General features: G+C 43.9%; 1 protein-coding gene across 1 annotated transcript in view; it reads left to right on the top strand.

Moving 5' to 3' along the window:
* The window catches only part of ABCC2 (ATP binding cassette subfamily C member 2), a gene marked incomplete at both ends in the record, with an annotated part of 47695 nt that overhangs the window by 19456 nt on the left and 14847 nt on the right, over window positions 1-13392 (top strand). The window contains 9 exons of the mRNA XM_084245414.1: window positions 767-832; window positions 2052-2189; window positions 2752-2898; window positions 4533-4617; window positions 5328-5394; window positions 6923-7049; window positions 9147-9323; window positions 10268-10435; window positions 11830-12010. Of these exons, the coding sequence (XP_084101540.1) occupies window positions 767-832; window positions 2052-2189; window positions 2752-2898; window positions 4533-4617; window positions 5328-5394; window positions 6923-7049; window positions 9147-9323; window positions 10268-10435; window positions 11830-12010 (1156 nt within the window). The remainder of the gene's footprint in view (window positions 1-766; window positions 833-2051; window positions 2190-2751; window positions 2899-4532; window positions 4618-5327; window positions 5395-6922; window positions 7050-9146; window positions 9324-10267; window positions 10436-11829; window positions 12011-13392) is intronic.

The following is a 13392-nucleotide window of genomic DNA, read 5'->3' as shown; positions in this document are numbered from 1 at the left end:
GGCTGCTCTTAGAACAGGATTATTGGCCCATTTTTCCCATCATAACAACACAAAACAACCAAGTGGAACAGTCACATGAGTGACCCAAACATTAAGCCTAAATTCTGGCATTCAGTCCTGCTACATGTGGAATCCTCAGCTCTGCCAGAAACCATAGGCAGGGTGAGTGAGGTTGATAATGTATGTGATTTGCTCATTTACTCATATTGTATTTATTTACAATTATTTTTTAAATGTTTATTGCACATCCTGCTTTTCTGGGAACATAGCAGAAAATTAGATAAGACTCTTCTGTCATGGATCTTACATATTACTTGAGGAGCAAAGTCAGGACATAAACGAAAGCAAAGAAAAAAATCAGGTCATGATAAATTCTTGCAGAGAATTAAAGAGGGTGATGTGATAGTGAGTACTGGGTGGTTGTTCTAGATTATGTGGTCAACAAAGACCTCTGTGAGGAGGGGACATTTTAACTGAGCTGAGAACACAAGCCTGACAGTGAAGGAACAAGCCCTTGACAGGGTGGGGGAAGAGAAACCTGGAAAGAAGGCACAGCCAGGCCACTGTAGGGGAAGAAATGAGCTTGGCAAGTTTAAGGATCAGAAAGGAGGTGGGAGGCAGGACTGGGTGGGCAGAGGAGAGGGGGAAGAGGCATCCCATCACTGGGTTCTTTAAGAGACAGCACAAGTGCCACAACAACATAGCCCAAGTCTAGACCCTCTCACATGGAAACGTGTTTTGTTTTTGTTTTGCTTTTTCCTGGCAGGTAAAAAATATGAAGAATAAAGACAAACGTTTAAAGATCATGAATGAGGTTCTCAATGGAATTAAGGTGAGAAGCCAAGCTCAGGTGGGCCTCTGTGTGCAGATAATGGCAGGCTGTGTCTTGGCCTGACTGGGCCTGGGTGAGTTCGTGGATTTCTGCTTCTGGGCCTGTGGTTTATCCCTCGGCTCCTGATTTTCTGGAACTGCATAAAGAAGAATTATCTTTAATCAACTAGGTCACCCTAAAATAAAGTGTGTACAAAATAGCTTGCTTCTTTCTCTCTGTTTACTAGCTTTCAAAATAATGCATTTCATTCTCCAAATGTGGCCAATAAGTTCTTTCTAATATATATTTATATCTCAATCTCATATATATCATATTATATATAATAGATATTAGGTATTAGATATATATCTAACATATATGTGTGCATGTTATTTTGAAATCATGGATTTTTTTTAAAAGATTTATTTATTTATACAAGCACTGGGTATAGTCAGAAGCGCGGGAGGGTAAGAATTCACCAGAGCCAGAGCGGGGAGCAGAACAAGCAGACTTGATGATATACACTGTTGAGGGGAGCAGCGGGAGGGCAGGAGAGGTCTGCATGCCATGTGGGACCCTTGCTGGCAGCCCAGGGATCGAACCGGGGATCGAACCAGCGCTGCAGAGGCTGCGGGCAGCTTCGCAGCCCAGCGCTCAACCGCTGCGCCACCAGGGGAGGCCCTTGAATTCATGGATTTTAACATGACTGTAAGCTTCTTGAAAATAAGACAGGTGCCCCTTTTAACTACCTGATAATTGCTCCACATAGAATTCTGATATGCCTGTTCTGCTAATGTGGCAAAATAAAAAGATAGATCTGGTTTTCAGGCTTAGCTCTAACTATTTGCTAGTTCAGTAACTTTAGGCAAGTTATTTAGCATCCTCAGCTTCTATTTTTTCATTTTGCTAAAATAGATATACAAAAGCAGAGAATGAACTCTCCCTGGTTTGTGCAGAACTTTCCCAGCTTAGGTCTGAAAGTCCTGAGTCCTGGGCAAGCCTTTAGTCTCCAGCAATCTGAGACCACTGGTCACACTAATATTAAAAGGGTTAAGATAGTGTATGTAAACACTTCATACATAGTAGGTGGCTAACTATTATATGCTACCTTTCTGTAATCACACTTTGTATTCCTGATATTCACCCCCTAAATTTTGGGGACCATACCCCATTGGGTGGGTGAGATGCCTCAGGGCAGCAGTATGAGCTGTGCAAGCTGTACTCTTCTCTATCCTATCAGATCCTGAAATATTTTGCCTGGGAACCATCATTCAAAACACAAGTCTACGACATTCGGAAGAAAGAGCTCAAGAACCTGCTGAGATTTGGTCAGATGCAAGCTGTGATGATGTTTCTCTTATACTTAACTCCTGTCCTGGTGAGTGACAGGAGTCACGGGCTGGTTCAGCTTCCTGAAGAGGAAGGTCTCTTCTAGATGGACTCCCAGCATCTCTAAGCCTGACCCCCAAATCCTGGAAACTCCGCCCCCCTCTTCAACTCCCCAAGCTGCTATTTCTACCTTGTGCTCTCCACTCTAGTTTTGCCCCCAGGTACAATTTGTTGTACAAATTGTACAGCCCAGTCGCTCTGTACAGCCTAGAGTGACTTTTCAGGACATTCAGTGTGAGTATGGCATCCAAGAATGGCCTGAATAGGAGAGCTTCTATCTCTGGGTGAAAGCAGGGTGGATCTAGTGGAGGGAACATTGATATAGGAGCCAGAAGACCTGAGCTCTGGTCCCAGCAGTCCCATTTATTGACCTTGTGACCTTGGGCAAGATATTTCCTTCTCCTCTGGGCTCAGTTTTCTCATCATTAACTTGAAGTTGTTGTAATAATCACAAAGGCTCCCTCAACTCTGATGTATTGTGTTCCTGAGAATGAGAGGACAGCAGCTTGAGCCCTTTCAGCAAAAAATTGCTCATGTCTTTGCTTTTCCAGGTGTCTGTGACCACATTTTCAGTGTATGTCCTGGTGGACAGCAATAACGTCTTGGACGCAGAGAAGGCCTTCACCTCCATCACCCTCTTCAACATTCTGCGTTTCCCCCTGAGCATGCTTCCCATGGTAATCACATCCATGATCCAGGTAGGTAGCAACTCTCACTGCCAGCTGACTCACGCCTTGGATTCCAGAACAACTGGCCTATCAGATCTCATTTCTAGTTTCTGCTGGTGAACTCTCAGTTAGGGGATTTGTTTGGTCTCTGGAGAATAACAGCTTGAACTAGTAAAATCTCAATTTCTGTGAGCTCCAGTTTATCTGTTAAGTGAGGATGATCATACCAATCTCTTCTATCTCACAGGGAGGCAAAGCTAATGAAAGTGTTTGCTGAGATTATGATGATTAACCCCAGGACTTGGAATGTTTCTAAACCCTACTTTCCCTGACATTTCCCAAGATGCTTGAGGTTTTTATATAGCATCAGAGAAATATAGCATAAAGGGAGAAAAAAAAACCCTCTTTTTTCATGAAGCTTTGTGGTAGCAAAACTAATGCAGTTTGGAAGCCTCATGGTGTCAGAAGATGAGTTTAGAGTTCAGGAAGCCTTGGATGGGCCAGAGGGAGTGTCTGAGGCCTGAAAACTGAGCACAGTCGTGTTGAGGGGACCCAGTTACAGCCTCAGGAGGAAGATCACAGGGCAGGTGGCCAACTGATGAGGCAGCTATGCTGACAGAGTATGGTGATTTGCATCTGCATTCGTCCCGGGGTGGCCGACTTCAGACAGCTCAGACCAAAGGAAGAACCAGGGTTCAGGAGAAGGCCTCCATGCCCGGGAAGCTGTTAGGAAAGGCTGAGTGACTTGACTGGTAAAGAAATAACATCCTCTTTTTAGATTCAAACCATTTTCACAAAGATAACAAAGGTAAGGCCAACAAAGTTGTCAGCTCCCCGTGTTACAAGATAATGAGGACCAAGCAAAAACGGTAGACAATGATGTAGCACTGGCAGTGGGCACTCTGTTTCTGGGAACAGATCTGCACAGCAGCTCAGTAGGCTTACAGTCTGCAGTTCTACACTAAGCAAGGACAAGGCCAAAAGCCCAGTACTTGCGCAAAACCCAGGTAGCACTGAAAAGACATGCTGTAACAGCCTCCCTGGAAGATAGGGAGGCAGGGGAGAAACGGCCCTGTTAAAGCAGTAGGAAATCCTCCCAGTCCTTATGTCCAGGAGGACCGCGGCGTCTGCCAAAACTTAGGCCAGCTGGATTGCGTGGCCTCTGTGCAGGTGTGCTAGGTCCCTGTGGTGCCGTGACCACTTCCTCTACCGAGGGCCCCAGCAGTTACTTGGCCAGGACACTGGCTGGGATGTCAAGGTGTGGACTCAGTTAAAGCAAAGCATGCCGGGGATCCAGCTTCCTGAACCAGAGAGAAGTTAGGCTTTTGTCTTAGAGAAAGACAGTAGATGGTTTCTGAACCTAGATCCAAAGATTGGAGAGACAGCAATAGAGTTGGCCCCCACCCCGAGTTTTCTGAGGGGCTAAAGCAGAGCATCTTAATTTCCATCTGACTAGAGTGGGATGGCTCCCAGGGCTGAGGGGAGGCCCTGTCTGTGGTCAGGTTGGGACAGAACAGCCATGGAAAATGGCAAATTATGGGCAAGAAGCCAGGTGGGTTCACTATGTGTGTCCATATCAAAGGCTGATAATAAAGTCAAAATCCTCTTTTTGTTTGTGCTTTTTATGGCATGTTTACTTTTCAGCAACTTTGTGTCATCTCTAGGCCAGTGTTTCTGTAGAACGGTTAGAGAAGTACTTGGGAGGGGATGAATTGGACACATCTGCCATTCGGCGTGACTGCCATTCTGGTGAGTGAATTTGGAAGCTGCTTCCCAAAGTTACTGACAGTGCTGCACCAAACCTTTAATGTCCAAGAGCTCAGCAGCATCAGACTGATTGGAAGGGAGAGCTAGGAGATTTATCATCAACCTATATTTGCATAATAAGCATACTGTTTTTACTGAAGTTGAGTTTTCACTTAGAAGAGATTGCTAAATGAGCTGGATAGACAGCTATTCTGTGGGTAAGCAGGGAATCCTGCAAAGGCTCTAGAAAGAAGAAGCCAGGATGAAGCCAAACATGTAGAATTGGGAAGGCTGGCTGGAGTGAAAGAATATGCAGATTCTGGAGGTTCAAGGTTTGGGGGAATCCACAGCCAGAGGAGCGGTGGGATCTGGAATCCAGGGCAGGAGTGGTTGCGTTTATAAGGGAGAAAGAATTTATACCGGGACACTAGGCAACAGAGGGACTGGAAATATACTCAGAGAGACTATAAGACAGGAATCCAGGCTGCCAACAGGTTTGGGATTCCTGAGTCAAAAATGACTTCCCAGGCAGGCAACTTCTGCTGTCACCCTAGGAGCTTTTGATTGCCTTCTGTTAGCACAGGAGCCAGCACCTAACAGAAGGTGTCTTGGGATCTGCTAGGTTGTGTAGGGGGACACATGAGATCTAAGAAAGGGCAGACAGACAAATGGGGATCTAGATCTGACTAAAAGAGGGGCCTTTTCCTGAACAGACAAAGCTGTGCAGTTTTCCGAGGCCTCCTTTTCCTGGGACCTGGATTCAGAAGCCACAATTCGAGAGTGAGTTGCCTCCTTCCCATCCTCATGTTACTTCAATCATCTTTGTCAGTCCTATTATTGGGAAATTTCTTGTGACAGATAATGCATGGGAAAATGCACTGTGTGTACAAGTTCAGTTAGATACTATGCAGATTAAAACCCTGGAGGAATGAGCTGCTGGCAGAGATCCTGAGCCTCTGCCCATAACTGTCTGCCACCTGCTTTCCTGCCCTGGAATTATGCACTTGTAGCAGAGAGCCCAGAAAGACATTTGTTGTCCAGATTGAGAATGGAAGTAGTGCAGAGTTGGCAGTGGCCTAGGTCTCTGGATGTGATGGGTCTCTGGATGTGATGGGTCTCTGGATGTGGGAAAAGATATACACTAGAAGGTGAAGTCAATTTAAGTTCATTTCTATAAATGAACTTAAGAATTTAAGAATAATAATTAAGAATCTTGGGATCTGGCTTCTTCAGAATAGATAAGAGCTAGCTGCCTTTTTAAGATTCAACTTCAGATCTGAAATTTTATGTATACGTAGCCCATTCCTACATCACACTCTCTAGACTACTGGCTCTGCCCTAAGTCAACCCCTTCTTGTTGTGCCGCTGAATTTAATAGTACACCCAGCTTATCCCCTGGGCACAGCACGCACTGCACACCAGGGACCTGAGCAGACTAGGTCTTTCTTCGCAACCAAGCCCACCGTGTAGTCTCCTTGCTGCACAGGGACTTTCCACCCTTCTCTCCTGTTCCTACAGTCTTTAGAAAGGATTCTGGATCCTTCCCCAGGATGTATCCCCAGGGGCAGAGACCCATCCTTTAAGCCCTCTCAGCCTGAAAACCTCCCTTTGCAGAGAAGATAAGACACAGCTCCCTGTGTGCTAGTATAAGCTGGTAGGAGTTCATCTTGATGGGCAAGTTCAGAGAGACTGTAAACAAGTCCTTAATGCTCCTAATGTTCTAGAAACTCAAATAATAGGACAAGCACATAGAATTTCCAGGAGTTTAACCCAGTATAAATCCCTCCACAGCCAGACACTGCCAGGTCTCCAGGGAAAGGGACAGTAAATCTGTGCTTTCAGCAAGTGCTCCTTCAAATGGCTAATTCTCAGTGACTAGCCAAATTTAGGAAATGTGACTGTAGTCAATCCCGTTAATTTAGATATGTGAGTCCAGAGGAAATACCCTTCCAGGATCACACAGCCCAGCAGTGGCCAAGTTAGAACTTAAACACAGGTCTCAGGCTCTTACTAGGGTCTTGTTCAATGGTAGCACATTGGTTCTAAGAGAATTTTTCCAGTAGAACACGACACCTGGCACAATATTTCTAGGTAAATTATATATATTAGGGCTTACTCTAATATTACAGAGTTAAAAACTAATAATAATCATTAAATAAGTACTTTGGAATCTTGCCTATCCAGGACAAGTTTTCTAACCTTGAGTGAAAATCTTCTAATGCCAGATTTCCCATGAGAGTCTGAGAAGCGGCTTGAGTTATTCTGAACAGCTCCCTTCATCTCCTTCAAACACATTTCTCTCTTCCAGCGTGAACCTGGATGTTATGCCAGGCCAGCTGGTGGCTGTGATGGGCACTGTAGGCTCTGGGAAATCCTCCTTGATGTCAGCCATTCTGGGAGAAATGGAAAATATCCGTGGTCACATCACTGTTAAGGTAAGTGGGAATGCCAAGGAGGGGACTTCTGGCACTCAAGTGTGGGTTCCTTAGTGCTACTTTCTAATTTGGGAAAAGACACTGAGGACTTGACTAATAGATGCTGCTATAATGTTGCTGTAGGTCAAGTCTTGGAGACATCTGGTAGACCTGTACACTATAGATTCTTTGCTCCACCAACATATATACTCAGATTATGGGGGTGGAATCTAAGAATCTGAATTTTTAATAAGATCCTTAGGTAATTCTCATATGTATATTAAGGTTTGAAAATTTGAATAAAGATATCTTTCTTTTTTTTTAAGATTTATTTATTTATACAAGAACCGGGGTATAGGCCAGATATGTGGGAGGGTGAGAGGCTTCACCCGAGACAGAGCGGGGAACAGAACAGGCAGACTGACGAAATATACTGCTGAGGGGAGCAGCGGGAGAGACAGGAGAGGTCTGCCGTGCCATGTAGGACCCTCGCCTGCCAGCCTGCATCAAACTGGCGCTGCAGAGGCTGCGGACAGCTTCACAGCTCGGCGCTCAACCGCCTGTGCCACCATGGGAAGCCCTAAAGATATCTTTCTATAGGCATTTCTACTCTATCTCAGTGCCTCTGGAAACCTCACATTCTGTAAAATTACTCAAAAACAGAAGGGAGAAAGAGTTGGGTTAAATTGTTAAAAATATAGGATATTGTAATCAAGGTACCAAAAAAACAATAACAATAAAAACTAGTGCTATAAAATCTCCTCTGGCGGGCCTCCCCAGTGGTGCAGCGGGTTGAGTGCAGCGCTGTGAAGCTGTCCGCACCCTCTGCAGTGCGGGTTCGATTCCTAACAGCCCAGGGAGATTCCCATATTGCATGGCAGACCTCTCCTTTTGCGCAACTGCTCCCCTCAGCAATGTATTTCGGTCTTCTGCCTGTTCTGCTCCCCACTCTGTCTCTGGTGAATCCTCTCACCCTCCCGCGCCTCTGGCCTGTACCCCAGCTCTTGTATAAAAATAAACAGATCTTTAAAAAAAAAAACTCTTTAAAAAAATAAAAAATAAATAAAATCTCCACTGGCAATTGCAACCAGCCTCACAACCAGAACTGGGCCTCCCACCTCCCTCTTTGAGAGCTTGGTCTTTGAGGGTACTTATTTCAAATATAAAAATTTGATATATAGACATCATCATCAATTATGATTTTTTTTTAACAGAGTGAAATGTGGCATCTTCATCAGCACTCAGCTACTGCTGAGAGTTAAATTTAAGGAAAATTATAGGTAATTTGAATTATTTAGCCAGTTACTAAATGCACCAAAAAGAGGCATGTCTATAGATTTTTAACTTTTTTCCTTAAGTACCTCATATATTGCTAAACCTTCCTTTTTAATTACGAGAAAGCTTGCTCTGATGGCTTTGCATTAACATGCTTGGGTAAATTTTAAGAACCAACACTTCTTCCACATTATACTGACATCATGCTCTGATTTACCAATCACTAATGAGCTAATTTGCATGAAATGAACATACTGTATAGCACAGCAGACTCTACAGTTTTAATTGTCTCTTCACTCCTTTTAGGAAGTTCTTTCTTGTTGACTCATAACTACGTTCTTCCTCAAACACAGGCATTTGTCAGGCCCCATCTCTCTTTGGACATGGTCTGCTTCCTTCATCAGCCTGGCATCCAAATTCCAGTCTCTTGATTCCTGCTTCCTACAGTGTCCTCTATACCACCCCCCACCACACACCTCCTTTTAAGTGTCACTCTCTACTGATCCTAGCAAATTCAGTGGGGTCTGACCCAAACCCCGTTCTAGAAGCAGCTTGTACATCCTTCAACTTTCAGCATCATGGCTGGAAAGTGATAGCTGAAAAAAAAAGGGGGGGGGGGCGGAAATGCTTTACTTGGTAAGTAGGATATTTAATCTCTCTCCCTGGCTGAAGCAATAAATATAAGCACTGTTATAGATATCAAAGACTCAGTCAGTCTGACACACATTTCTTCAAATCTAAGTTCCATGTGTCCTCTTCTAAGTCCTTTCTCCTGCACCCCTTTCTTCAACCGTGCAATTCTGAAGATATAATTTTTATACACTCTGATCTTTTCCCATATAGGGCACAATAGCCTATGTCCCACAGCAGTCCTGGATCCAGAATGGCACCATAAAAGACAATATCCTTTTTGGATCAGAGTTGGATGAAAAAAGATACCAGCAAGTTCTAGAGGCCTGTGCCCTCCTGCCAGACTTAGAAGTGCTGCCAGGAGGAGATCTGGCTGAAATTGGAGAAAAGGTACTTGGACAAGGACCTTGAGGGATGAAGAAATAGTGAAGGAAACAGTGCAAATGGTGACAAAGTACATGGGATAATAACTGGCCAATTTCAGTGGTCACGTTGGAAACAAATAGTAGAAAACATGAGTTTGCACAATATTTTGGGCAGATAACCCAGGTATTTAAAATTTTGTACCTGGGAACAAACATAGGAATTATGTAATCTGGGGGAAAGATGAGAGAGTAAGTAACTCTTAGCAACTGACCCAAGGCTGACCTCACAGGTGAAGGGAAGGGGCGGGATCAGAGCTGGGTGACCTCTTATTTCTGTATATTAGTGAGGACCGAGTGAGCTTCTAATAATCTACTTTGAACATTTAGAAATTCACTGTGAATTATCTTCTCATTTTATTAAACACGTTCCTTAAAAATAGATTTTAATGACTGTATTATGTCCATTATATGGATAAGAAATAATTTGTTTAGAAATCCCTGATTATTACATATTTAGGCTGTTTTCATCCTCTCTCTCCATTACTAAAAATGAATACAGTAGCCTTTGGAGTATAAGAGTTTTGTTAGAAGATTAGTGAAAATACAGATCCAGAGTAACTTTGTTCACTAATTCAGCATATAATTTATTGATTAGCTATTATGTGCCAGACACTATTTTAAAAGTTGGAGTTACATTCACACACACACAAAAGTAGAAGAAATATGGCCTGGTTTAACACTACATTCCCTGAGGCCAGAAGCAACAAAAGTAATAAATGAGTATGTTGGCCATACATTTAGTTATGGGACCTAGTGAGTTATTTGAATCAGAATTTTCTGTATATAGGCACTATTAAGTTTAAGTAATGAGACCTTATTGGGGCAAATCTCTTCACTACCTCTCCTGAAGTACCTCTGAGAAGGTAGGTCTATGGAATAGTGTTTAAAAGAAATTCTTTTATTCTTCAGGGTATAAATCTCAGTGGAGGTCAGAAGCAGCGGATCAGCCTGGCCAGAGCTACCTATCAAAATTCAGACATCTATATTCTAGATGACCCTCTGTCAGCAGTGGATGCTCATGTGGGGAAACATATTTTCAATAAGGTCTTGGGTCCCAATGGCCTATTGAAAGGCAAGGTGAGAAATCATTTCAAGTCATAAAGACCTGGGGGTGGGAGGCACATATCACCTAGCACAGCTTCTGTCCTCAGGCAGGTTTCCTTATTTACCTGCCCCCTGGGCTGCTGAGGAGATTCAGTGTCAGACTGGTCTCCCAGAAGATGACACCACCCCACCCTGCTACCACTCTAGCCCACTTTAACTGTGAAGGTTCTCATTTCAAGTTTGTGGCATATGCTGTAACTGGGAAATTTGAGCTGCATTCTGTGACTCTGGCATTGAGACTCTTAGGATGATTAATTGTGGCTAATAGTATTTTGAGATCTGTGGTATAATAAAAGCTATATTTGGTCTTTGTCTCTAGTTCCTGGTACCTAGCTCTTAACCGTAGAAATGTCCAGAGTGTCATTGGTTATTTCTTTTTTTTTTTAATTTTTTTAAAAATTTATTTATTTATACAAGCACTGGGTACAGTCAGAAGCAAGGGAGGGTGAGAGAATTCACCAGAGCCAGAGCAGAGAGCAAAACAGGCAGACTGACGAAGTACACTGCTGAGGGGAGCAGCGGGCGGCAGGAGAGGTCTGCGCGCCATGTGGGACCCTTGCCTGGCGCCGCCGGGGATTGAACCGGCACTGCAGAGGCTGTGGGCAGCTTCGCAACCCAGCGCTCAACCGCTGTGCCACTGGGGAGGCCCTCATTGTTTATTTCTAATGAGCCCTTAGATCACGCTGGATGGTCTACATAAGGGATGATCTACATAAGAGGGGCCTAGTGTCTGTGGCTCTGTGAAGTAGAGGGAGAGGCAGCGGATGTGGGTTATCTCTTCAGAGGCCATCTCAACACCATTTCCCCTCTCTGAGTCCCATTACTGGTCCCTGTGTGGTTAAAGCCTAGACAGAAATACAAGGGATGCTAAGTCTCCCACACTGGGGAAGGCCTGAGTCAAAGTCAAATTCCTTACTCCACAGTGTCTCTCCCATGCAGACAGAAATTGGGAAATTCTTGTTAGTTCCACTGACTAGTTGATTTCACTGACTAGTAGGTAGTAGTTATTCAGTTAGTTTTATATGTACCAATTACTGATAGACTTTGATGTCAAGTGACATTCCTAAGCCCAAATTTTGCCTACCCAGGACACTGGAGGTGAATTACATCAGGTAAACTTTTTTCTTGTTTCAGGAAACTAGCTGTGAGTATATCCACAATGATATGATTCTCATCTTACACAGAGGATTTTAGGATGAGATGCCAGGAAGGAAAGAGGAAGTAAAAGATATCAAGTGGTCAGAGTGACATTTTGAAACAAAGTCCCACAGTGAATTAAGGAATCTATTTTCCCCTTTTTAAAATAAGTAAACCAAAGAAGATGGTAGACATAGGGTAGTCAGCACAACTTACTGTTATTTTTGCAGACTCGACTCTTGGTTACAAATAGCATTCACTTTCTTCCCCAAATGGATGAGATTGTGCTTCTGGGGAATGGCACCATTTTGGAGAAAGGATCATACAGAGCTCTACTGGCCAAGAAAGGATTGTTTGCTAAGAATCTGAAGACATTCATTAAACAGACGGGTCCTGAAGGAGAGACCATGGGTATGTAAGACAAACTGGAGCAATACAGAACTTGGGAATGGGAAGGGTGTGGAATGTCCACCTTCTGAACAGTTCAGTATCAGCAAACTGGATTCTGAAGGTAATTATCCAGAGATCCAGCACCTGCCCTTTCTGTGTTCTGTGTTTCTATAAAGAAACAGACATAGAAACACTTTGCCTGGGCCAGACTGTGGTTCATCCTGCTCATCTGGTGTCTGACATGGAGTTGAAAGGCCTCTTCACAAGGGTGTGACTAGAGGTCTCAGGTGATTAGTCTTTATGGAGGAAACAAAAAAGATACAAGGAGCCCCTGTTAGAGATGCCTGGTTTCTGTTGCCTCAAGTCTCACATCCTACCTCATCTACCCCAAATCCATGAAAATTACTTACTAGACAGCTTCATAGGCTGGTCCCAATAGTGTACTGCTAAATTCTAGATAAGCCCTAACTAAGAGATCTTGACTAATACAACAAAAACCGGGCCTCCCTGGTGGCGCAAGGGGTTAAGCACCACACTATGAAGCAATCCGCAGCCTCTGCAGCATGAGTTCGATCCCCGGCCGGCCAGGGTGAAACCCACATGGTGAGGCAGACCTCTCCTGTAAAAAAATATACACCAAAAACCACTAGGTGTTCTAGGTGTTTTGACACCACTGCCCCATCCCTTGCCCAAATCATGACAATTACACAGGCTAGCACAGGAATGGCCTCTGATTTTACGACCTTTGGGGTCACCGCCAGTGCCCAGCAGTGGAGCCCAGTTCCCTGTGATCCTTTCCAAGAACCTCCAACAGGAATCCTGTCATGGTTTGGGTATTCATTTCAGGTAGCAGTCATCAGCAAGAGGCCAAGACTGAGAAAGTAAGATTTGGAGGGTGCCAGGATATTCCAGAAGTCAACCAAATGAGGGACTAGCTTTAGACCCTGCAGGTGGGGCATATAAATTTGGGGGAGACACAATTGAATCCATAACAACTGTTTTGAGGCAACCCAAAATTCATGTCCTTCCATGAGCAAAGTCCACCCCATCCCAATATCCCCCTAAACCTTACTTATCCCAACTATGTTCATGGCTGCATAGCTCCATTGACCCACTTTCTGCCTTTTGAATCCCAGAAATCTGACAGTGTTCCTTCACCGTGACCTGTCTCTGGGGTGGACAGCCCAAGCTGACATCATTTATGCTGAATGAGTGCATAGTATCAAGTCACATGCCTAATCTCATTAGTAAATCTCCTGTTGAGCCTTTCAAATGAATTTTTCCTTTTAGTATCACACTTTACGACTCTAGAATTTCTATTTTCTTCTTTTTAAAACTAATTTCTAGCGCTTTAATAATGTGCAGTGCTTATTGAGAACTTATTCACACTCTTTCCTTTGGAT

Source organism: Talpa europaea (genome assembly GCF_964194135.1).
Source record: "Talpa europaea genome assembly, chromosome: 10".
Lineage (NCBI taxonomy): Eukaryota > Metazoa > Chordata > Mammalia > Eulipotyphla > Talpidae > Talpa > Talpa europaea.
This window is presented reverse-complemented; position numbering and strand designations above follow the sequence as displayed.